The following is a 22783-nucleotide window of genomic DNA, read 5'->3' as shown; positions in this document are numbered from 1 at the left end:
CATTATCCATAAAAACTTGATCGGCCTTTTGAATTTTGTGTCTTTTGTATCAGAATCTCATGCAGGGTGAATCCATAGCCTTTTCACAGAAAAGGGCGTTGATTTCCTTCACTTCCATTGGCAGGTGCTAAAACTTTCCATATATGGAACAACAACTCCGAGTGAATTTTAATGAAGAGGAAGGTGTGGATGAGGACTGATGGTGACAAGATGATAAAATACACATGCGCCATTTATAATTCCTTGCCATGCAGTGGAATAACAGATACACAGATGATATCCAGTGCTGCAACCCCTTCAGACATGTAAAATACCATATTTACCATAACCATCTGTGCTTTAAAAGCATATGCTGATATGAACTCTGCGCTACGTCTTCCAACCCTCAGGTCGACTTTTAGAGAAAAAAAGCTCTTGGAAAGAAACAACTTCAGAAGGAGTGCCTTCATTAGACAAGTTGCTCGCGGGTGACATCATTGGCCTGGGGGGAAGGGATTGTTTGACATCCATGTGTATCTGCTTAAATGTGAGCTGTAGCTTCCCGGGCTTAATACGCCACCACTCAGGGGTATTAATCTCTATTAGCCTTTCATATCTCCCCTTTCTTCGCTTACAGAGTCATTGTCAGAGTCTCACTCCACACAAGAGTCCAAACACTTAAATCCTCACTCCATCTTCGGGATTATTTTGCTTATAATGGACGAGCGATGCAATACTTAACCGCAGAACCCATTTATAAACATGCATAAACAGCACAGTTAGTCCACCTTCATTAGAAGCTAATCTCTGGATGTTTGAGGCCTTGAAAAAAAGACAATACACCCTCCGCTGCTCTTTTTATCGATTTTCAGACAGGAACATGGGTAGCGTTCTGCTTCCAGGTATGTCTCCTTTGTTTTCATTTAGCGCTCTGTTAGCGTTCACCTGGAGCTTGATAATTACAGGCCTTGCGGAGAAGCAGGGTGGAGGCTGATGATTAATATTCCTTGGATAACATGGTGGTCCTCAGGAGGCCTCGGGGGACACCGGTATCTTTTATTAATGATTCACTTAGTTTTGCTTTATTTGGCCACATTCAGTGAGCTGTGTCGGAGGGTGGGGAGTGTCAGAGAGTCAATTGCACAGAAAAGTTGCTAAAAGTTCCTTTGTTACTTATTGTCAAAAATTATATTTACATTCCTTTACTCCATTATTTTCTTCAAGAGAAGATCTGGAATGGACTTTTTTTTTTAATTCACTCCAACAAATGATTGGTGTTTAATCTGAGCGCTCCCAAATGGTGCATTGGGTGAAACAAATATAAAATCCTTCATAACTGAAGTATTGTTTTGGAGGTCATTCATTTATTATCTATACCGCCGCAGTCGGGAGCCAATCACAGCTGGCGTTGGGCGAAAGGCAGGGCTTAAACTTGAGATCACAAGGCAAAAAAACATTCATCCTCTCATTTTCACATTATATAGGGACATTCAACCATTCACACTCTCATTTACATGTCACATTACTCATATGATGAGAGACCAGCTTTTGTGTTTTCCTCGGGTGCTACGTAAGGTTAGATTGGATTCAACGTTATCGTCATTGTCGAAATCTTCTTGTCGTTGCAACTGGACTTGAATTTCTTCACTTGGAGACATTTCACCACTCATCCCAGAGGCTTCTTCAATTCTAATGACCTGTGGGGATTTTCCGAATATAACTGATCGGCAGAAAATAGGTCGAAGCGGGGTTGTTATGCTAATTTGGGGTGGAGTGGCTCAGGGGGTAGAGCTGTTGTCCTTGGAACCCAACTGACCATTCTCGGTATGATTTCTGGTTCCGCCTAGTTTGTGTCAAAGTGTCGTTGAGCATGACGCTCAACCCCCTAATTGGTCCCCTGACGCCGCTAATTGGCAGCCGACCGCTCATGGTTCATCCATGATGGGTTAAATGCAGAGAAGGAATTTCCCACAAGGGATTAATAGAGTACGGTAAAAAAAAATAATAATTGGGTTGGTGTTAGATGGAGAAAAATCCACCTGTCCCGAACTAATGACCAATTGTCCAGTTGCCATGACAAGAAGATTTCGACAAGAATTCACCATGACCCGAATGACGGAGAGCCTCCACAAACATGTTATTATCATTCAATATGTACAAGTGCAGCGCATTTAAATGTATTGACTTAATTGACTTTCCCACCCATAAGAATATGTGCTCTCTGTTGTTCTAGTCGATGTTAGCGTTACTGTTAGCACTACTGTCATCAGCATGAGATCATTTCTGCTGGTCCATCCCGCATTTTCTCTCAATTTCTCGTCATATAAAGACATATGACGAGGCAGGACTTTAACATCTAACCAGAGTTGCAAAACAGCAGCAGGTGCAGATATGCAGTGAAACAACGCTACTTCGAGGTTCAGCTTTCGAGGCCCTCGCTACTTCACGGATTTTTTTTTTTTATATGATTTTTTTTTTTTTGTGATGAAATAGCCATATTCTAGCCTGAGGAGAAAGAAAAAAATTAAAAATATTGTAAAATTAAACTAAAAATCACTTTATAAAATAAATAAAACACGAGATCTCCTTTGCTGGCACGCATCCTTGAAGGAGATGGCTTATCCGACATGACTCCTGACAACATCAGTAGCTAAATAGACTGCTATGCGGATCCGTCGACAGACGAGCCCCTCGCCAAGATGATGAAGTCTACCGGCGAGGAAGAGGAAGAGAAGCGACACGAAGAGGAAGAAATTGAAGGGGCTGGTCTCACGCTCGAACGGCTCGCGGCTATGACAAACGCTGAAAAAGCCCTGCAAAATACGTCGCAAGATTGGGACAACGATACGGTTTGATCGGTCCACTTTTGTAACTTGATCGACGGGGGCATGGCAGTTTATAAAACCATTTTCAATCAGAAAAAAAACAGAAACTGTCTATAATGATGTTTTTGAAGAGAAAAAACACCAGTAAAGCCTGTATATGTGCACACAGGGAGGTTCATAAAGGGTCGAGTGAGGTTTGTTGAGGGTTAACAGATCTGTAAATACCATCAAAATTATCACATCTCTACTTTGCGGAAATTCACCTTTCGCGGGGGGGGCTTGGAACATAACTCCCGTGAAAAGTGAGGATATACTGTAATATATAAATTAACAATATGCCATGTACTGTAAATTAAATCTGACTTGACTAGACTGTCTCAGAAAAAGTTAGCTTCTAGACAACTTAAGAAGCTTTCCACTGCTCCACAAAGTCACGGTCAGATCGTAATTCGGGTCAGTTCCAACCAGATGGTAAGAAAAGTATCCGTGTAAATCTACCTAATGGATGCGTGATGTGTTCACTTCTTTTTAGTTAACGACAAACACAAACAAAATCCCAGTTTGGTTCGGGGATCGCAGATGCAGGAGCTCGCTAAAGCATTAACTGCTAATCCACTCAATTTTATGGTGTAATAAGAGCACCCAATTAGCGCTGTGTACTTTTAATTTTCTTTATTTTTCTACAACTCCACCAGTGGAATCAATCCTGCCGCCCGATTCCAGCTGATGCACCTGAAACTTTCCACTTTGTATAACCCTTCTCAACAACACTAACTCTGATTGTCACCTAATCGCTGCACAATTACATTTCTGGTTCCAAAAAAAAGAAAAAAACAATTCCACTGGGCCGTGAAATATAAATAAGGCTGCGGCTTTGTGGTTTTTCAAGACAGATTCCATCAGTTTAAGCCCAAAACAAACGATCCACAGTCACTGACTCAGCTTTTGTCAACAATGGATGAATACCTGAGCCTTAATCTGCTTATTATTTTGCGGGTTCACAGATCAATCCTCTTGTTAATGGGAAATGAACAACCTCAACTCTGAAAGGATTAGAAACCGAGAGAGAATATTTGTTTTTGATGCTTTGCCGTAATGACATCCGGAGTTAGATAACGTGTTTTATTCATGCTATGAAATTTATACGGACGGCTCCTTTAGACCAGAAAGCAAATATCTTGAACTCTTTACACAGGGATGATATGCTCAAATAAATATGTATCTCAAGTAGGAATGAAATGGGTATTTGTTATTTTCCTCACGGCTCATTTATTGCTATTACCTTTCAATAAAAGTTTGCAGATTCTAATTTTTAGGTAATTTTTTTCATCACTGTTCATCAACTTGAGATGGATTTGGTCCCATTTTTTGCACGTTTGTGTGTCACTATAGTAATTTCTTCTTTGATTCTGTGTTTTCCGAATAGGCCTCGTGGATTTGCCAGTTGCTCTTTACAGGCGTTCGCTACGTTTTGGGTATGTTAGAAAGATATTGTTGTTAGTTGCAACTTCGGACAATAATTTGCTTGATTTTTTAATTTAGCGTGTTTAGTTAGTATAACTGCCATGCAGAATCAGATTTGCATGAAGGGTAGCTTAATAGGATTTCACAACCGGCTGTGGATAAACAAAAGGTTCATTAGCTGGAATGAGTTACATGATAAAAAAAAATAACCATGTCGGTGAACATTTAAAAAATAATAATTTGAAAGAGCAAAGCAAAAACAGACTGACATAATGAGAGTTGTTGCCAGCTGCTGGAGCTGCTGGGAGCCAGTTAATGTCGAAAAGAAGACGTATCAAAGTTGGGCGCAGAGGTAGAAATGGGACAAACAAGTTTTCTTTCCCGCTAAAGAAAAAGTCTAAATACAGAGGCCTGTATTGAGACTTTCACAGTAACAGCAATATTGTTTTTAACTGTGGGAAACTCGTCTCATTGTTTCTCTGCAGGGGTTCCTCCTTCTCGCTCAGTTTGGCTCTTATCTCAGACAGAATGAAGTTTTTGGCAGTTAGTTGTAGCGTTATGTTTAATTGCATCTTCCTCAAAAGCTACTATCAGTCTATTTGTTATGAAATTCCACTGACTTTTATTATATCTCTGAACCCCAACACTTATGAGACCATATTTCCTTCCTGTTATTTCCATCTTAAATTTAGTAACTACATAGAGTATATTTACAAATATATTTTAACTAACAGTGCATTATGAGGGTCACAAGGTTTTTAGTACAGCACATATTACAAGAATTTAATTCATATCCTGCTGAATTTAGGTCATTTATTCTAATTTCCTGCAAGGCTTGAGGCACTTTTCTTTATTATTTTTTGGCTTATTTCAAATAATACTACATAACACCAGCAGCAGTAACAACAACAAAAACAACAATAAAAATAATATCAGAATAATACTAACAACAAATAATAATAATATGCATAACCGCATACTATTTTGTATTATCAGTATTGTGATTATTGTCATTATTCTTATTATTGCAATTATGTTGTAGCTGTAGTTTATTATTATTATACTATTCTTCTTCTTATTATTGTTATTATTACTATTATTGTTATGGTAACTTTTTGCCTTTTTTAGGTCTCATATGTAGATTATTTAGTTGATTCGTTCTCTACAACATTTCCACACAGGGTCATGCGGGCCCAGAGTCGATCTCAGCTGATTTTAAGAGAGGGATGGGGTTTTACTTGGACCAGTTGCTTAGCAGCCAGACGGGCACAAATAGAGAGAGAACCAAAGACTCTCTTATCCACACCTATGTACAGCCTTCTATTAACCTCCTGCATGTTTTTGGAATCGAAGGACGAAACTGGAGAACCCGAAAAGCCGAAGCGCACACCGACTTGCCATGAGGAGTTTATATAAAGATTCATCTGTTAATACAGCTTGATGGTTACATCAAGACAACAGTTTACCATATTTATCCTTACTTTATTCCACAAACGTCTTCAGGGCAGGACACATCAAACCAACATCTGAGTCGTTGCATCCCCACATGTTGCCTGCGTCTGTGACGAGAAGTACTGCTGAACATGCAGCAAGGAAAATCCATAAAATACTCCCCAGGTATGCAGGTTGCAAACACACTGATGTTTGCACCATTTTCTCATCATTCGCGCTCCACGAGGAATATTTTAACACAGCTTCGGTCTGATAAGACACTCGCTGCACAGGACGGCGGTTGCTTGGCAATGAAAGAAGAGAGTAAAAATACTTGTGCAATGTAAAATTAAAAGTAAACAAGAAGAATCGGGATGGATCGTGCTCACCGCTGTAACTGACTCAAGAGTCCTCTCCTGCACAGCCGTCGGGAGCTTTTAAGAAATGAAATTTGTTTAAACAAAATCCTTCTCCGCTCTGCTGTTCTGTGCCACATTATTGAATCGGCTTACGATTTAAATCATTCGGATTCGGCAAAAAAAAAATGAAAATGAATAGGCTTACATAACCGCAGAGTAACGTTAACGTCTGATGATGGGACAGCGACATGTTGTCAAACTAACTAGTTTGCTATATTTCAGTGCACAATGATGATGCTTTGAATAGTGTAGGAACTAGTGTATAAATAGTGTTTTACATGTGGTGCTATTTCAGAATACACCAGCAGGAGTCTGGAAGCATGAGGTACTAGAGCAAAGGTGCCATTTCTCTTTTTAGCAGATTCCCGGTGAATGGCTATCACGACAACAGCTCATTTCAGATAAACAAAAAAAACAAACCGAGAAAAACAAATTCTGTAACTGGAAATTCTGAAACTCTGGCTTTAGAACAGTAAAAGTTGGGAAACGACCGACTTGCATTTAAATGTTTTTTACCGGATTGGCTGTGATTGACATTTTTAAATGTTGCTTTCAGTTTCTTTCCGATTTTACTTCAAATGACCACGGCTCCAAACCCTTCTCCTATCAGCATTCTAGATTCCACCAGAAGCTCTGCTTGCATATGTCAGCAGTGTTTTGGTTGGGTTTCTCCTCCCCCCTCTGCTTGAAAAGGTGTGGTTTTAGCTATGGCCACGTCGGTTTGCACGGGGCAAATCGAGCGTGGCGCAGTGGCGGCGGACACAGTGTCATTATTCAAAATAAAAACACACGACAGACGCTTGATTATTTATCACAACACTTCATCACTTTTCATCAAGGATGAATAAAAGGTTCATCGCCACGTTTCACACAGCAGCACAGGAAAGACCTGCAATGGCTGGATCGGCGCTAACACTGACTTTGTTCTGGGGATTTAGCTGGTTAAAGACCATTAAAATCATTCTGATTCGATCTGACATTTGCTCTCATATTATTCAACCCGTCTGGGTAAAGTCTTGTTGATTCCAGATTCGCAGTCCATGTGTGAAAGGGGATAAAGAAGATGAAAAATACCAAACGATGTGGTCCAACCGCGTGAGGTTCGCCTGGCGTTGGAACAAAAACAAAGCAGGAAGTGGCAGAAATAGCAGCACATTTGAATGGTAAACAAGAACATCTTGACTAAATGAACCTTACGTAAGCATAAATGTCACGGGAAAGAGATGGAATTATTGAGCCGGTGCAGACGATGAACGGAATTAGAAGTAAAATGCTTCTGGAGAAGAGCTAGATTTCGTCGCGTACTGTGTGAGAGCGGGGTTATGATTTCTCACCCTCGATATTGCATCCTGGGCCCATGCAAGGCTGGAAATCCTGAGTGTGCAGACAGGGGATGCTGAGATCCAGCTGGGCTTTAAGCATCCTCTGCCTCATCCTGCGACCTTTCTCGCACGTTGCACTGCTGCAAGCCGACCACGGCGACCAGCCCGAGTAGATGCACGTCTCCGGAGTGTCATCTGAATGAAATAAAACAAAGAGGAGATCGTCTAGATCAGGGGTCCCCAAACTTTTTCCTGCGGTGGCCAAATGATTTTTCCCTTCTCCAGTTTGTGACAAAAAGTGTGACGATCGCAGAGGTGTCTAAACATAAACATTTACTGTTTTCCAGAAAGCCACACCTAACCAAAAATTAACCCTTTCTGGGATATTGACAGGAAAAAAAAAAAAAAAATCGGAAAATAAATAATAACATCATTAATGAATAATGTTTTTGTCTTATCTCTTGACAGATAAGACAAACAGCCTTTTCTTTGAATTTAACAAAAAAATAATTGTTTGTCCACGGCAGGTTAAACACCCTGCATTCTGAATCTTTTTCTCATGCTTAATCTTTTCGCCATGATTTCGTGTTATTTGACGGGGGTGTGTCCAGGAGTTTTTTTTTTTTTCGAGGGAGTGGTTTTAGATAAGGCACAGACTGCAGAAGGGTGGAATAGAAGGTTACGTTCTCTGCATGTACAAGTCACGATTACAGAAAAAAAAATCATAATGCATTTCTGGTATTGTTCAGGGGCCGGTAAAAATGTGGAGACGGGCCGTATCCGGCCCCCGGGCCGTAGTTTGGGGACCACTGATCTAGATGGAAATCAGTCCAAGAGATTAGAATAAATTCAAATTAAAGATGCTTGTAGTCAGGCATGATTGGTTTCATATGCATTTGCCGCATCATTTGCGGCTGTGTGTTGGGGGAGCAGCCTCAGAGCCTGAGATTCCTACAGACTAGACGGGGACATTAGGAGAACTGGCTTCGGATTGGTCTCAGGATGGAGAACAGGATGGAGACCGTGGTGGAAACGAGGACGCTTAACTCTAGAACACTAACGTCGGGTGATTTTCACCCACACAATTCTTGTCATGTGATTTCATTGTGTTGCCATTGACTTTTATGGGTTCTTGTGTAGCTTCAGGCTGCTCACTGATGTTATTAATTGTATGTTTGTTTCCCTCCTCCCATCGGCCCATCTATAAATCGATGAAAACTGTATTTTATCCAGGCTATGTATTGGGTAAAATATACCCAATGTTAGTGATGGTGTTACTTATTTTAACATTAGTGTTCTAGGGTTAAGAAGCTGCAACCCAGACCATCACCTCCACCTAACACTGGATAGTTAGCGGAGCAGCTTCTCCAAGCGGCTGTTACAGCTCCAGAGGATGGTTAAAGTACATCTCATCTCATATAAAAAATGAGACTGAGTTAGATGCTTTTCTTTGTGTTTGTGTGTTTTTTTTTTTTTTTTTTCTGTTTTTTAGTTTTATTTTATTTTTCACTTGCTATTGAGGAAATAAGTGACCTATAAAGATTATTGAATAATGTATATCTTGTTATGAGGTTTTGTAAGAATGTGTATGACTCTGTTAAGGAACCTGTTCTAATAAATGTTCAAAAAAAAAAAAAAAAAATGAGGGACGTGCGCTTTGTTTACATGTATCACGTTGTAGAAACGCTGTTGTTTACAAAAAAATACCACTAGTCGCATCTAAGCATGTAATTTGTCCGTGAAGGAAGAATGTAATTTTCGAACGACTCGTCCCCTACGTGTCAGCATCGGGTTATGTCGAGCCCCCTATTAGTGTGGCGCTCTTGCCGGTTTCAAAAGTTGAGAAAAATTAGTCCAGAGGCCAAAGAGGGAAAAACCACCAGGTCTCAGGGAAGGAGCATTGTCCGGCTCCAATTCTCCGGTGTAATGACGAAGGGGGAAAGAGCACTTAAAATACGGAGTCAGCAAGTCGAGCTGATGTTTAAGTGAAAGGAGTGAAGCTCCAGATGTATTTTTTTTGTAGTGTCATCTCACAAGAGAGAGGTTGGGTGGGGGGAGAGAACAGGTGAAGTAAGACAGGAAAAAATAAAAGATTAAGAAACAGCTCATGAGTCACAGGGAAAGACATTTATGAGGCCGCATGACATCCTTGTTAAGAAATCCTGTTGGATTCTTAAAGCGACAGCATTCGCTCTACCCTATTGAGACAGCAGGAAGACAAAAATAATCGAGTTTCTTCAAAATTAAATAAATAGATAAAACGACATATAGTTTAAATAGGCCAGACACACATAGAAACAGATATATTTTAATATAAAATCCTTCCCCTTGCCCTCTTTGGATTTGTAAAATATTTCTTGAAGGTAATTCCATGCATATTAGTCAGTAATTTCATCCACATGTAAAAGTCATTTAAAAAAAAGATAATGTTATTATTATTTTTTCTTTTCCTACCTAAACCACGTCAGATTGGAGCCCCATGATATTAAACATTGAAACGTCTAGACGAAAAGCCCCTCCTCATTTTCTACATTATTATTTATCAGTCATGCCTGACGGGTCTGATATGCGTACGTTTCTCAAAGAAAAGCTTTCAATAAATGCAGACGGGATTAAATCATTATAAATTATTAATCGATTTGGGGACATCAGCTGAAAGACATCTTACTTTTCACCTACACACATGGTTAAATACCACAGCATATTGCCAGCAGGTTTGTAAAAAAACTATTTCCTCTCTGCATTAACATATTAACTTGAAAGAGGTCAGGTTAAAATGATCATAAATCTATTATACAGTCACCCACTGGGGGCATAAAGAAAGTCTATACAATATTAACTATAGCAATTTATACTGAGCAGCATGACCCCTACACCACATCTTCTTTATTACAATTATTTTTTTCTTGAATTTTATGGACACAATGTTAAGTGCTATTGCACATTTAAATAAACTGCTTTTTATTGCTGTTTTTCCACTCCGGCTAATGCACCACTTTCGGCGCCGAAATAAAACTGCCCGGGCGGCCACAGGTCTGCCGAACTATTTTTATGCAAAGATCCATACTGCTGTTTTCCCACCTGCATAGGTCCCAGTGTGGACCGTGAGGTATTTTGTGATTTGTTGAGTATTGCAACACATGTGTGTGTGTGTCACTGTACCTTCTCTCTTCTCCTCCTGTCCAATATCTGCTACAATATCATCTATGCTATCAGGTACCACATTGCATTGTTCTCCCTGTAAGAATAAAAGGCAGATACCAAAATATATCTTAAAAACTTCTCATTTCAGTAAAAACAATAATATTCTGGGATGAGACGTTTAAATTGGGATTGAAACGTTAAGCTTTTGCTAAATTGCTAGCGTCAATTTATTTTGACAAAAGCCTTCGCTGCATGCAGCGCTTTTGGTCCTGGTGATCTGAAAACAATTGAAAAAAAAAAAAAAAGAACAAAAAGCATATCTGAAAACATTTATTCGCAAGAACTTTTTAATTAGTGAAATAAATCCTGTCTTCTACGGCTGAGGTGCGGCTCAACGATAATGCTTTGTTTTCACAATGACTTTGGTCTGACAGATCCCAGACAACCGGAGGACATTAAAAATGCATTAGAAACAAAAGTTTACGTCTCATGAGAACAAAAAAAACACACAAAAACTCGAAAAACAAACACGATTTTATAGCCGATGAATAGTTGGCTATAGATAACAATATTAGACAAATTGGGAAATATTTGATGCATACTGTACACCAGTTGCGTAAAGAGGCTGGATCGCACCTTTCTAGCGATGCGCTCCACCAACACCCGCGCCACTGGGGTGATGGCGCCGCCCTCCGGGTCGTAGAAGGGGCTCTGTGGGTGGTCCAGGCTGGTCAGGGGTCGGATCTTCTCCTGGGGGACGGTGGGCTTGTTCGGCGACTGCAGGAACAGGGCAAACGTGGCGAAGAACGCGTGATTAAATCCAGCATCAGAGACAGAGGCTCTATTTCCACGGGTAATTCCTGGATGCCGAACTCTCCCCCACTCTCTACTGGGCTCTGAAATTATATCAAAACATAACCACTTTTTTTTTTGCACTAACTTCATGCTGCCATTGCATCGTATACCATTATTGTGATACTTACTGACCTTTGCACCAAACTGTACACAAAAAAAACTTCTGCTGCTACTTTCTCATGCTGTCAAATCAGTTTGAATCTGTGTATGTGTTATACTTCACACCTCATAGTTTAATGTTTACTGCTTAATGTAACAGTGCACTTTACTGTTAATTTGCTTTCTATTATTATTATTTTTTTGTTAATTTCATGTCACCATGGGATTGTGAGAAATGTCTTTTCGATTCTTCTGTATGTCCAGTACATGCAGAGAAATTGACAATAAAGCTGACTTTAAATAAAAAAGGGGGAATATTTGGCCGTAGTCTTTGGTGGTGTGAATCTTATTGGTTCAAAAATATCAAACCCCGATGGTTGAAAAAAAGGCTTTTTTGAAGGCTGACATAAAAAACAATGAAACATTAAAAGAGAAAGTTTGCTGGATCAGTTTAGTACTGCCTTCTGGTGACCGGAGGTTTTAAAATGCGGGTTTAAAGGTCGTAAAATCTTTGAAGATTGTTCCTGTGAGAAGTATTATCAATCAAACGGGCGCCACTGCTGGGGTTCCCTGCTACTCCAGGCGCCATTTCTTTTAAATTTTTATCGCTGCAAGATCCTCTCTAGTCACGGCGTCATCTGTTTCAACTCGGGATGTTATACAGATGGCGAGTTACGTGTGATGGTTGAAAAAAAAAAAGAAAAAGAAAAAAAGAAACAATTAAGTTGTATGATACATCTGCAATGGAAACATACATTTCTAATGGGCGAAGCCTTGACCTGGAAGGTGGTCCCTGACCTTCTCTGGGTGTTTCGACCTTGTGTCCTCTCTCTTATGCCAGATCCGGCAGGAGGCTCCCAAAGGCGCTTTACCCAACCTACAAACCGCCGCTTTCCTCAAGTGGCCCCTAGGTCCAACCTTTGTCACTAGATTCCACACCGATCGGTCTGGGACATCCCACTTCCACAGTCATCAACAATATTGTCCGTCCAATACCCCTACAGTCTCGAACAAATTGCTGGTATTTGTCCTTTTCCTTCTCAGCCCTCCTCCCACGGCAAAATCAACACCACCAGAATGATCTTCTTCCCCTCTGAAGACCACAAGATGATGTTGTGGTCTTAGAGTAGTGGACGGTAGCAATCCATTTCCCATCTCTGGGCTGACTGCTTGAGGGCGACTCTCGCCCTCTTTCACAAAGGTGATGGTGCTCAGCGGCGGTCTTGCTTTGGCCGGTTGTTTTTTCCTCCTCTCTTGCTCCAGGATGTTTGCAAACACTTCCACACCTTGTCATTACGCCACCCGTATCTCCCCTGTGAACGTGCCAGATGTTCCTGCGCCGCAATACGACCTGAAGAGCCCAACCTCGTGCCCCTTCTATGCAAACAGACGGGTCGGCGAGGTGTCGTACGATGTTCGGAACAGAAAGAACATCCGGAAGGGCTCCGGCCTTCACAGTTCACTCCACGTGATGGATCTCTCAGGGAGGTTTCACCTCGTTCGGGCCCGGTGAGTCGCAAGCTGGATGGATTTTGCCCGTCTCCCTTCAGACTTCCTCAATCGCCAAGGTTCTCCTTCGGGATGGACTTTGACCACTGCTGAAAATGTGCTGTTCTGAGCCCTCTGTCTCCCAGCACCAGGGCTCTAATGACGTCCCTGGTCCGGAGAGAACATTCTGCCGGGTTGATTGCCGGGCCGGCGTCCCACTTGTGGCCGGATCTTGTTCTGGTTACCGCTTCCCTGGTGAATTGGTCTTAAGAGTCACCATATGTCAGGCACAGTCTGCACTTGCCGACTTTGAACCCCACCGCCACCGACGACGGGAGAAACTGAGGGTCCATTTGTGGCCAGATCTTGTTCCGACTCCAATAAATCATCACGTGCCATCAGGTCAAGAATCTCTTCGAACACATCTGCCTTGGTTTATTGGGCATCGAACTGGTCTGGTGGGAAGAGTGTAAGTTGTGCCTTGAGGTGCTTTTAGAGTCATTAAAGTTAAACTGACATCATTTGGAGGAAGAACATGAAGAACAGGACAAAAATATTCATCCAGTCAGTCGGTAGACCGGGGATTAGAAAGTTTGTCGGCTCGGTTTTCGGTCGAGACAGTGGACCCCAAGTTGCTCCTGGTGGCCTGGTTTGCGCCTTGCAACTCTGCCGCCATCGGTGCGTGCATTTGTGTGTGTGTGTGTGTGTATTAAGTGTTTTGAAACTTCCCTTTGTGAAAAAGGCCACTATATAAGTTGACAATTCACCGTAAAAAATGTGTTTTTATCCAGGACTTTGTGGTGTTCAGTCAGGCTCTCCCATCGACCACCCGGTCCGAATCCACCAAACCCCTTTGTGCATCCTTTATGTCCATTTTGGCAGGAATCAGCAGTTGTGTGTGTGTGTGTGTGTGTGTAAACGTGTTTGTTGGGGGCTCAAAAAACAACAACTTCAGAGGTAAAAGGTAGGAAGCACACAAATGCGAATCATTCTCTTTCTTCTCTCAGACACGCTCGGCTTTTGTTGTTTCATGTTTCATGCATCTCCCCAGTTTAGAATTAATCCATTCAGCGGAACCGAGTTATTTGCAAAGCGATATCCTCGTCCAATTTGTCGCGGCGGCGATGACAAGTCTGTTTTCGCCCGCTTTGTTTTCTTCCGCGACTTTTGTCAATTTTTGGGAGGGTTAAAAAGGCATGCTGTGCTTGTTAGAGGCAATTAAAATGTTCAATGGAACTTGTAATGACTGTGTTACTGATTGAGTGATGCAATAAAACACTTGTTTTTCATTCATCACTGAGAGAGGGAGGATGCGCTTCCGCATCTTCTTCTGTAGGCGGCGGTCAATACGTGTCTGCCACGTAACGTAACAAAGATGACCGTTCTTTGGGTTTGAAAAGAGTAACTTTGCAGAGCAAGTGGGAAGCATGCTGTCTAATGTTAGCTCAGAGAGAGCTAAAGAGGCCGGAGACAAGAACAAGAGGCCATAAAGAGAGATGGAAAACTATAAAAGGCCCCGGAGAGCCAAGGAAGATGTTTGAATCGTAATGGAAAGACGAATTAGACAAGGGTTTTTCGGCAAAAGCGGTTTCTACGCGCTCGATGGGTATCAGCGTCTTCTCCTCCAGGACCATCCATAAGCTACTCACTTATTCACGAGGTTGTGAATACACTTCCGCTGCCTCCGAAGGCCTGGTTGAATATGGCCGGGCAATTTTCAAGTTGCATGCTGGTACCGACTATTTTTAGTTGAAAGCATATCGGATAAATAGCTAGGCGGCCATAAAACTATTTCACAAACAAAAGAATAAAAGGGGACTTCCTGAAGGCAATAAATGGGCTATTACTGAAGTGTGTTCAGTTTTTCCGTTTTTTTTTTTTTTTTTTTTTTCGTCGGGCCGTCGCTTCGCCTTTGTTACATTCGCTGATATATTTCAGCAATCCTACCAGTAAGAAGAGAAGGGGATTTAAGCCCGACCCGGAAAAAGTACACACTTTGGCAAGATTGTTGGCAGCATCACCGCTGTCCAGCCTGTTGTGTTGCACCTTGCAAGTCAGCAAATCATTGCATATTTTAAAGTGTAAAGTGAAGCATAGTAAGGTTTTTTGTTTTTTTTTTTGATGTGTACAAGCAGATGTCCGGGGGCATGCGGTGAAAACTTACTGCTGATCTCAGCACAGGAGGAGCGAGAAAAAAAACAAAGGAGGAAGAAAAAAAGGGGCATCTGTCTTTATATTAATAATAAAATGAAAATGCTTACCATCGGTAGGGTAAAGACAAGAGTTGTTTATCCCGGTGTGGGTCGCTGACAGTGAGTTTGGCTGGAGGAGCAGTTTATTTATAGGGTTCAACCTTTAGTCATCCTGAGTCTTCACAAATTCATTTTATACTTTTTCATTTAATGTTTTTTCCTCATACAGGACTGTCTCAGAAAATTAGAATCTTGTGATAAAGTTCTTTATCTTCTGTAATGCAATTACAAAAACAAAAATGTCATACATTCTGGATTCATTACAAACCAACTGAAATATTGCAAGCCTTTTATTATTTTAATATTACTGATTATGGCTTACATCTTAAGAGAACTCAAAAATCCTATCTCAAAATATGAGAACATCATGAAAAAGTATTTTTTTATTTTTGTAATTGCATTACAGAGGATAAAGAACTTTATCACAATATTATAATTTTCTGAGACAGTCCTGCATATAAGGACCTTATGTGCCTGAAAGAATGTGACACAAATTCAAAACACAATATGGAATCACTTTGGGAAAAAGAGCCCCAGATTCAAAAATTAATCAACTGTTATTTAATTAAAATAAAGCCTTCAATAAAGCTGATAATCCAAAAATTTAGCGGGTCTAATCACGTTCAAAAAATAACAACCGAAAGACAGTTGGATTTCAAATATCAAAACTTATGCCATAATTCTGAACTTAACTCACAGCCTTCTCATTTTCCATTCAAACTGCAAATGACTTCATTATTTAATGGATATCTTCTCCCTCTGTTGTCTTTGCCATGCTTTTCTTTCTTGTCCCTTGTTTAATCTGACATTTCTTTGGATGTAGGTTGTTTTTATATATATCCGGACTGAGTGGCTCAGCTGTGCACACCTTTCCATGCCTGTTTAAAAAAAAAAAAAGTGTCTCGAAGGGCAATCACACCTACTATTGACTCTGGAGCTGGTTAGTTACACCCTCTAGAAATCTGATCTGACCATTTCTGACACCTTCTTTTACACGAGGAGAGCCCAGACAGCGTGAGAGCCGCCGTGTTTCCGTGGATTACCTCGTAGGTGATGCCGCTGTCGGTGCCGGCGTCCCAGGGAATGAGATCCGTCGTAAGCTTCTGAACCCAGCCGCACTCCTTGGTGCAGAGATCCTCTGCCGAAAGGCCCACGTTCCAGTCCGGACTGGGACCCAGCATGGTGAGGAAAGACATCAGGTGGCGTGTCCGGTCCACGGAGAACTCGGCTGATGGAGCTGCTCGTCTAGATGAAAAAAAAAACGTTCGAGACACGATTGAAGGTTTGATTTTTTTTGATGGCAAAGAGTTTATCCATTTCGTCAACGCTCCCATAAACATAAACCAACATGGCAAGAAGTGAAGACCCTGGTCCGTTAGTTATGATAATAATTCATTCTTTATTAATCCCCATGGGGAAATTATTCTCTGCAATTAATCCCTGGACGAGCAGTTAGGGGTTCAGTGCCTTGCTCAACAACACTTCAACACACTCGGGGGAAGCTGGAATCAAACCAGGCATGTACCTTCTGTGCTACGCTGCCCCCGATAGACATTTGTAAGAGAATCTGGGGTTATTATGGGCTTTTGTAAGAGAATCTGGCGTTGAACTACTTGACAACTTTGCTTGGAAATATCTAATTCTCACAGTGTGAACACTCGGAAGATAATGCTGGGAGGAATAATAAAACAGATGTTCAGCAGAAGATACACTTCTAACACAGCGTGTGTGTTGGAATGGCTGGAATTGTAATGAATGCAAAATCGCTGCTGAACTTATTCCACAGAGTGCACAAGATAATTGACGGTTGAAATGTTGTACATCATAAATGAGGAAAATTGTAAATTTCCGGATTGATTTTTTCAACACGCATCTCATTCCCTGTGCAGTCATTCGCCCGTGAGAGTTTTGCTCTTTCTGCTGCCACTTTGACCAGAGCGCAGAAGCTCCAGAGAAGCTCCCCGGCAAGGACTGAATGATACTGAAGCCGTTTTGAGTCAATGGCCGAAACCACCCAAAGTGGGCAAATTTCAATTTTGTGCAAACTTGTCATCGAAAACCGTCTGTCGCCCTATTCCTCACTACATCAGATTAGGATTGCTCCATTGCTCCAAGGTCTTTTCAGCGGTGCTGGAGAAGAGGGTCCACCAGGTCGTTGAACCTCGGAGCCAGGAAAAAGTGTGGTTTTTGTCCTGGAACGTGAAACAGTTGGCCAGTCGACCAGCTCTATACCCTTGGCAGGGTCCTTAAAGGGGCATGGGAGTTTGCTCAACCAATCTACATGTGTTTTGTGGACCTGGAGATGGCATTCGACCGTGTCCTGCAGGCAATCCTTTGGGGGTGCTCCGGGAGTATGGGGTACCAAACCCCGTCATGGGCAGTTTGGTTCCTGTATGATCGGTGTCTGAGTTTGGTCTGCACTGCAGGTTGTAAGTCGGACCCGTTGCCGGTGAGAGTTGGACTCCGCCAGGGTTGCCCTTTGTCATCGATTCTGTTCATAACTTTTATGGACGGAATTTCTAGGTGCAGCCAGGACGCCGAGGGGATCCGGTTTGGTGGCTGCAGGATCGAGTCTCTGATATTTGCAGATGATGTGGTTCTGTTGGCTTCATCAAGCCATGATGACTCCGGATCAGGAAAGAGGTCCTGCCCCAAGTGGAGGAGTTCAAGTATCTCGGGGTCTTTTTCACGAGTGAGGGAAGGATGGAGTGGGAGATCGACAGGCGCATCGGTGCGGCATCTGCAGGGACTCTATACTGGTCTGTCTTGGTGAAGAAGGAGCTGAGTCAAAAGGCGAAGCTCTTAATTTACTGGTCGATCTATCTTCCCACCCACCCTCACCTATGGTCACGAACTGTGGGTAGTGACCTAGACAAGATTGCGGATACAAGTGGACTAAATGAGTTTCCTCCGCAGGGTGGCCTGACTCTCCCTTAGAGATGGGGTGAGAAGTTCGGTCATCAGGGAGGAACTCAAGGGTAGAGCCGCTGCTCCTCCGCATTGAGAGGAGTCAGATGAGGTGGCATATGGTGAGGATGCTACCTGGGGGAGGTATTCCGGGCATGTCAGTCTGGGAGGAGACCACAGGAAAGACCAGGACATGTTGGAGAGACTGTCTCCAGGATGGCCTGGGAACACCTTGGAGAGTCAGGTCTGGGCCTCAGTGCTCTGGTTGCTGACCTCGCGACCCAACTTTGGATAAGCAGGTGAAGATGAATGGATGGCCATTTACAGTCCGTCTGAATTGCAAAGAACAGTAAATTGATCTCTTATGATGCGGTTTTTACACTAGACAGAGCCCCTGGCTGCCGATCGAATCGGTCTAGGCTCTTCTCGGTCTTGGCTCCTCAGTGGTGGAACGAACTCCCGGAAAAGGTCAGAACAGCGGGGTCGCTGCCGATCTTCCACCATGAGCTGAAAATGTACCTCTTCACCAAGCACTATCCCACTAATCGCACTTAGCCCCCTCAACCCCCCAAAAAAGGAAGAAATTAATGTATGTATGTACATGGTTTTGAGACGGCTATTTGGTAGAGTGGTGACTTCTGAATAATGACTACTGGTAGGTTGGATCTTCGGTTATTGAATTGCAATTTTTGTAAGTTGCTTTGGATAAAAGCGTCTGCTAAATGATTGTAATGTAATGTCGACAGCATTCACGGGAATCGAACCACCAAGCTTCCAATCGGAGGCATGCTTGCTCTACAAATTGAGCCAAAGCCGATATTAAAATAAATTCTGACTGCATGAAATGGGTCAGGACGCATTCTTCAAAAAGAGACTGAAACAGAACATTGAATATTTACATTTCTTTTAATTTTTTTATTTGCTGGAGTGTAACATGGTCTACTTCCAGCACTTCTTAGGGGAATTATGACATTGCGTGCTACAAAAAACTTTTTCGCAAAACTTTAAGTTCAGTTGAAGGGAAAGGCCTCTACGGTCAGGGTGGCTTCCTGGATCATTAGTGATACGGCCAATAGCCGAAGGCGAGATCTGAAAGACGGTGCACCCCCCTCTCCTTAACCCATTTCCCGGGCTGACACGTGAATTGATCTGTGCTCGGCCAAGCTGTTTGCTGATGAATGCAGAGTGACGGTAACTGCTGGAGTATAAAGTGCAACTGCCTGGGACAAAAAGAAACCCCCAGGAAATAGAGGGGGTACAGAATAAAAGACAGGGCCTCTCTATAGCCCAAGTGTCAGTTCTGGAAGTCTTTTTTTATACAAGAAAAAAGGCACAGTGTCTTTAAGTGTTTAAAATATTAGGTCGCTTTCTGATGTTTTACCGTTGGTGCAAAATCTTTCCCGTCCCGATTAGCGGCAGTGACACGGAGCCATACTTACAGGTTGAGCGGCTGCCATGCCGGCCACTGAGCTTTAGTTTTAATGACAGTCAGGACTTCATCTCCCTGGAGACAGAGAAAGAGAAAGAGAGATAGAGAGAGAGGCAGGGAGTGAGAGAGAAAGAGAGAGAAGTAATTTGTCACTAAGTGGAGACCTGTGAAGGGCAAGGGAAAAAAAAAAAAAGACCCGAAAAAAGTCCAAAATTGACAAATTGACATGACTTAGGGGGGAGAGCTCTTATCCAAGGGCAGCAAAGTGTATTCCACTTTTCATGGCTTAAAAGTTTGGACAAAGAGTATCTCTTATCAGGATGAAATTGTTATGTACTGTTTTATAATAACCTTCTGCTATTCTGGGGAGGAAGGGGTCACTTCACACCCGCCGCCCTCTGCAGCATTAAAATACACGACATGTTAACTATCACTGCATCAAGTGCCGCGAATTGGACGAAAAGCAGGAAGACAAATGATGGACCCGGTGTGCCGCAGCGGCTGGTTGAGAAATGCGTTCCGAGTTAGGAAATATGCCCTTTTTTTTAAGTTTAATAGGAGGCGGTGTCGTGCGTTCAAGTGATTTTCATCTTGACGCATCTATACATCTATAATCATGTGCAACAGCTTCAGTGTGGAATATAACTTCGAGCTTAAGACCACGGGGTTTAGCGCTCGCCTTGAACGCTTCGGTTCCCCGGGGTCCAGAGAAACAACCATATGTTGATTTTTTGTGTGTGTGTGTGTATTGCTTGTGGTTGCATGTGTATGTTTGCTGTTTGTGGATGAAGAATATGTTTACAAGTCAAGGTTCAACTCCTCATCATAATAACTCGGGGATCTGCGGCCTCCACAGCCTCGGACCTGCGTAGGATCGCACACAGTCACGCACGTACCAGACACCCGATCGAATACGAACACCCGGCGGGACGGGAACGCCGCTGGAAGAAGGACTTATGATCATTGGACAATAACCATGACAGGTGGACCACGGGGAACAGGGGGACAGAAAAGTAACTGTCAAAATTGACAGCGCATAGCAAAAACCGAAATACACAGCTGACTTACATTGGTTTCAGGAAAAAAAATGGAAAGCACTTGGATATAAAGACAATGGAAAGTTGAGCCAAACATTTATGTACCGTTGGGCTTTAAATCTACATTTTAAACGCTTGGAGATGAGAGTACCAAGAAGGAATATTGGATGGAAATAACAGAAAAAGAGGTTTCTGGTGAGAGATGGGTTCATGCAGAGGCAAAAGATCCTCCTATGAGCTGTATCCAGAAATGCCTTCTACATTCAAAAGCTTTGCTTTATTGTCAAAAGTAGACATAAACCACAACGCAATTAAGTCCTTAGTTCACTTTTTTCCACAAAATAAAAAGGATGAAAAAAAGGTCATGATAGTAGTCTAAAATTAATACAAATTCAAAACTGTACCTGCGAAGCTCAGCTCTCAAAATAAAAACAAACAAGTGGGGCTGTCAAAATGCATTGTTAAGAGTGAAAAAATATTTCTTGCATTTTGATTTTCTTCTGTGTAGAGGGTTCAGGGAAGGGATGTGAGCCTAAATAAAACGAAGAAACAATGGTTGTTGACCTGGATGGCTAAGAGTGCTCATGGATGATCAGAAGGTAAATGCAGAAGAAAATTTAAGCAGCAAGAAACTTTCCAACTAAAAACTGATAAGTAGTCTGTGGCATCACAGAGGTCAAAGGTCATTACATTACAGTATGTTCACCTGTCAGCTGTCCGCCCATCGTCTTATGAGTGTGTGTCTCCTCTGAGTGGAGACAAAGGCGAGATGGGGGGGGGCCTTGGAGGTATTGATCGGATTTTCGGCCGAGGTCGAACCTGCCCTTCAACTTGTGAATCCCGCGTCGTCTTTCACATGTCATTCTACCCCGCGAGTTACTCAGACTCCATCTTTTGACCGATTCCTTTGTTACGTGGAGTCCCGGCAGAGGTGACGTCGGGGTTTTGGAGCTGTGACGTCTAGGCGGCCTGCAGGTCAGGCTTCCTTGTCAGGACCGGCAGCTGTTAAATATTCCGCAGAGGTAACATTTGGACTTCAGGCTAATGACCAAGTTTTTAGTAGCACTATTCTGGTGGAGGCAGATTACGAGATCACATTGGGAGGCCTGGGAAGGTTTTGATGTGTCACGCTCTAACTGTCTCTGAACGGGGTCAGAATTTTTTTTTCTTTTTTCTGTTGTTCTAAAGGAAGGCGGGGCAGTGGCTCTTTTCAGGAGACAAATTGAAATAATGAAGTAACGACAGAAGCGCCGTAGGCTCCGAGGGCCCGTCAACGGGGTGTTGTCCGGACCTGCGGGCCTGGAGGGGTTGATTTTTCTTCAGGTTTGGCAGACGTTAGCTACATAGTTCAACGCCACCCGTTGGGTTTTAGCGGTCTGCAGCATAGAATTATAAAGTGGATTAATAGGCAGTATGCTTGGGGTAGATTTACCACATCTGAGATCACTTATGTTGTAAAGAGTTTAAAACAAGACATTTAAACATTAAGACATTAAAACGTCTAAAGAGAATAACTTTCACATTAAATCTCCGTTTAAGAGAGCAGCATAAATGCGCTGATTATTTCAATCCCCTGACGGTGATGCGAGATTCCAGTGGAACTTCAGTCAGCCAAGGAACATACATAGAAGACACTCTAATTTGACAGTGGATGACAAAAAACAACAAAAATATAAATATGTAAATAAATAACCGCATGACATACAAAAACACCTTAATCTGTTCAACAATGTCCACTCATGATAAGTCATCAATATTATAGACATGGACATTTGTGCAGCAGTGCTACTTTGACCCACTGGGAATTTATTCTGCAAATCCTAAAAAGCAGTTTTGCAGTAGTGCTTTCGCCTCACAGCAAGAAGGAGCCTGGTTGGTGTACGACAGGGACGTTTTTCGTGTGGAGTGCATGTGTCTGCATGGAGTTTTTCACAGTCCACCAACATGCAGTCGGTTCATTGGAGTCCCTAAATTGTCCAAGTTGGTGAATGAAAGGGTAAATGGTTATTTGTCTTCTTGAAATCTTCTTGTAGTGGCGACTGGACTTTCTTCACTTGAAGACGTTTCACCCCTCAACCCAGAGGCTTCTTAAGTTCTGATGACCAGTGGGGAGTTTCCAAATACAGTTGCCA

General features: G+C 42.3%; 1 protein-coding gene across 1 annotated transcript in view; it reads right to left on the bottom strand.

Annotated features, from left to right (window-relative positions):
• Nucleotides 1-22783, bottom strand: part of LOC147225066 (spondin-1-like) — a 105565-nt gene that overhangs the window by 8677 nt on the left and 74105 nt on the right. Inside the window, exons 7-11 of the mRNA XM_086163880.1 lie at nt 19625-19689; nt 16322-16523; nt 11221-11361; nt 10603-10678; nt 7453-7635 (exon numbers count right to left, since the gene is read on the bottom strand). Coding sequence (XP_086020006.1) covers nt 7453-7635; nt 10603-10678; nt 11221-11361; nt 16322-16523; nt 19625-19689 — 667 coding nt within the window. The remainder of the gene's footprint in view (nt 1-7452; nt 7636-10602; nt 10679-11220; nt 11362-16321; nt 16524-19624; nt 19690-22783) is intronic.

Source organism: Fistularia commersonii, chromosome 17, assembly GCF_037954325.1.
Source record: "Fistularia commersonii isolate RoL2024-O1a breed Wild chromosome 17, RoL_Fcom_v1.0, whole genome shotgun sequence".
NCBI classification, from domain to species: domain Eukaryota; kingdom Metazoa; phylum Chordata; class Actinopteri; order Syngnathiformes; family Fistulariidae; genus Fistularia; species Fistularia commersonii.
This window is presented reverse-complemented; position numbering and strand designations above follow the sequence as displayed.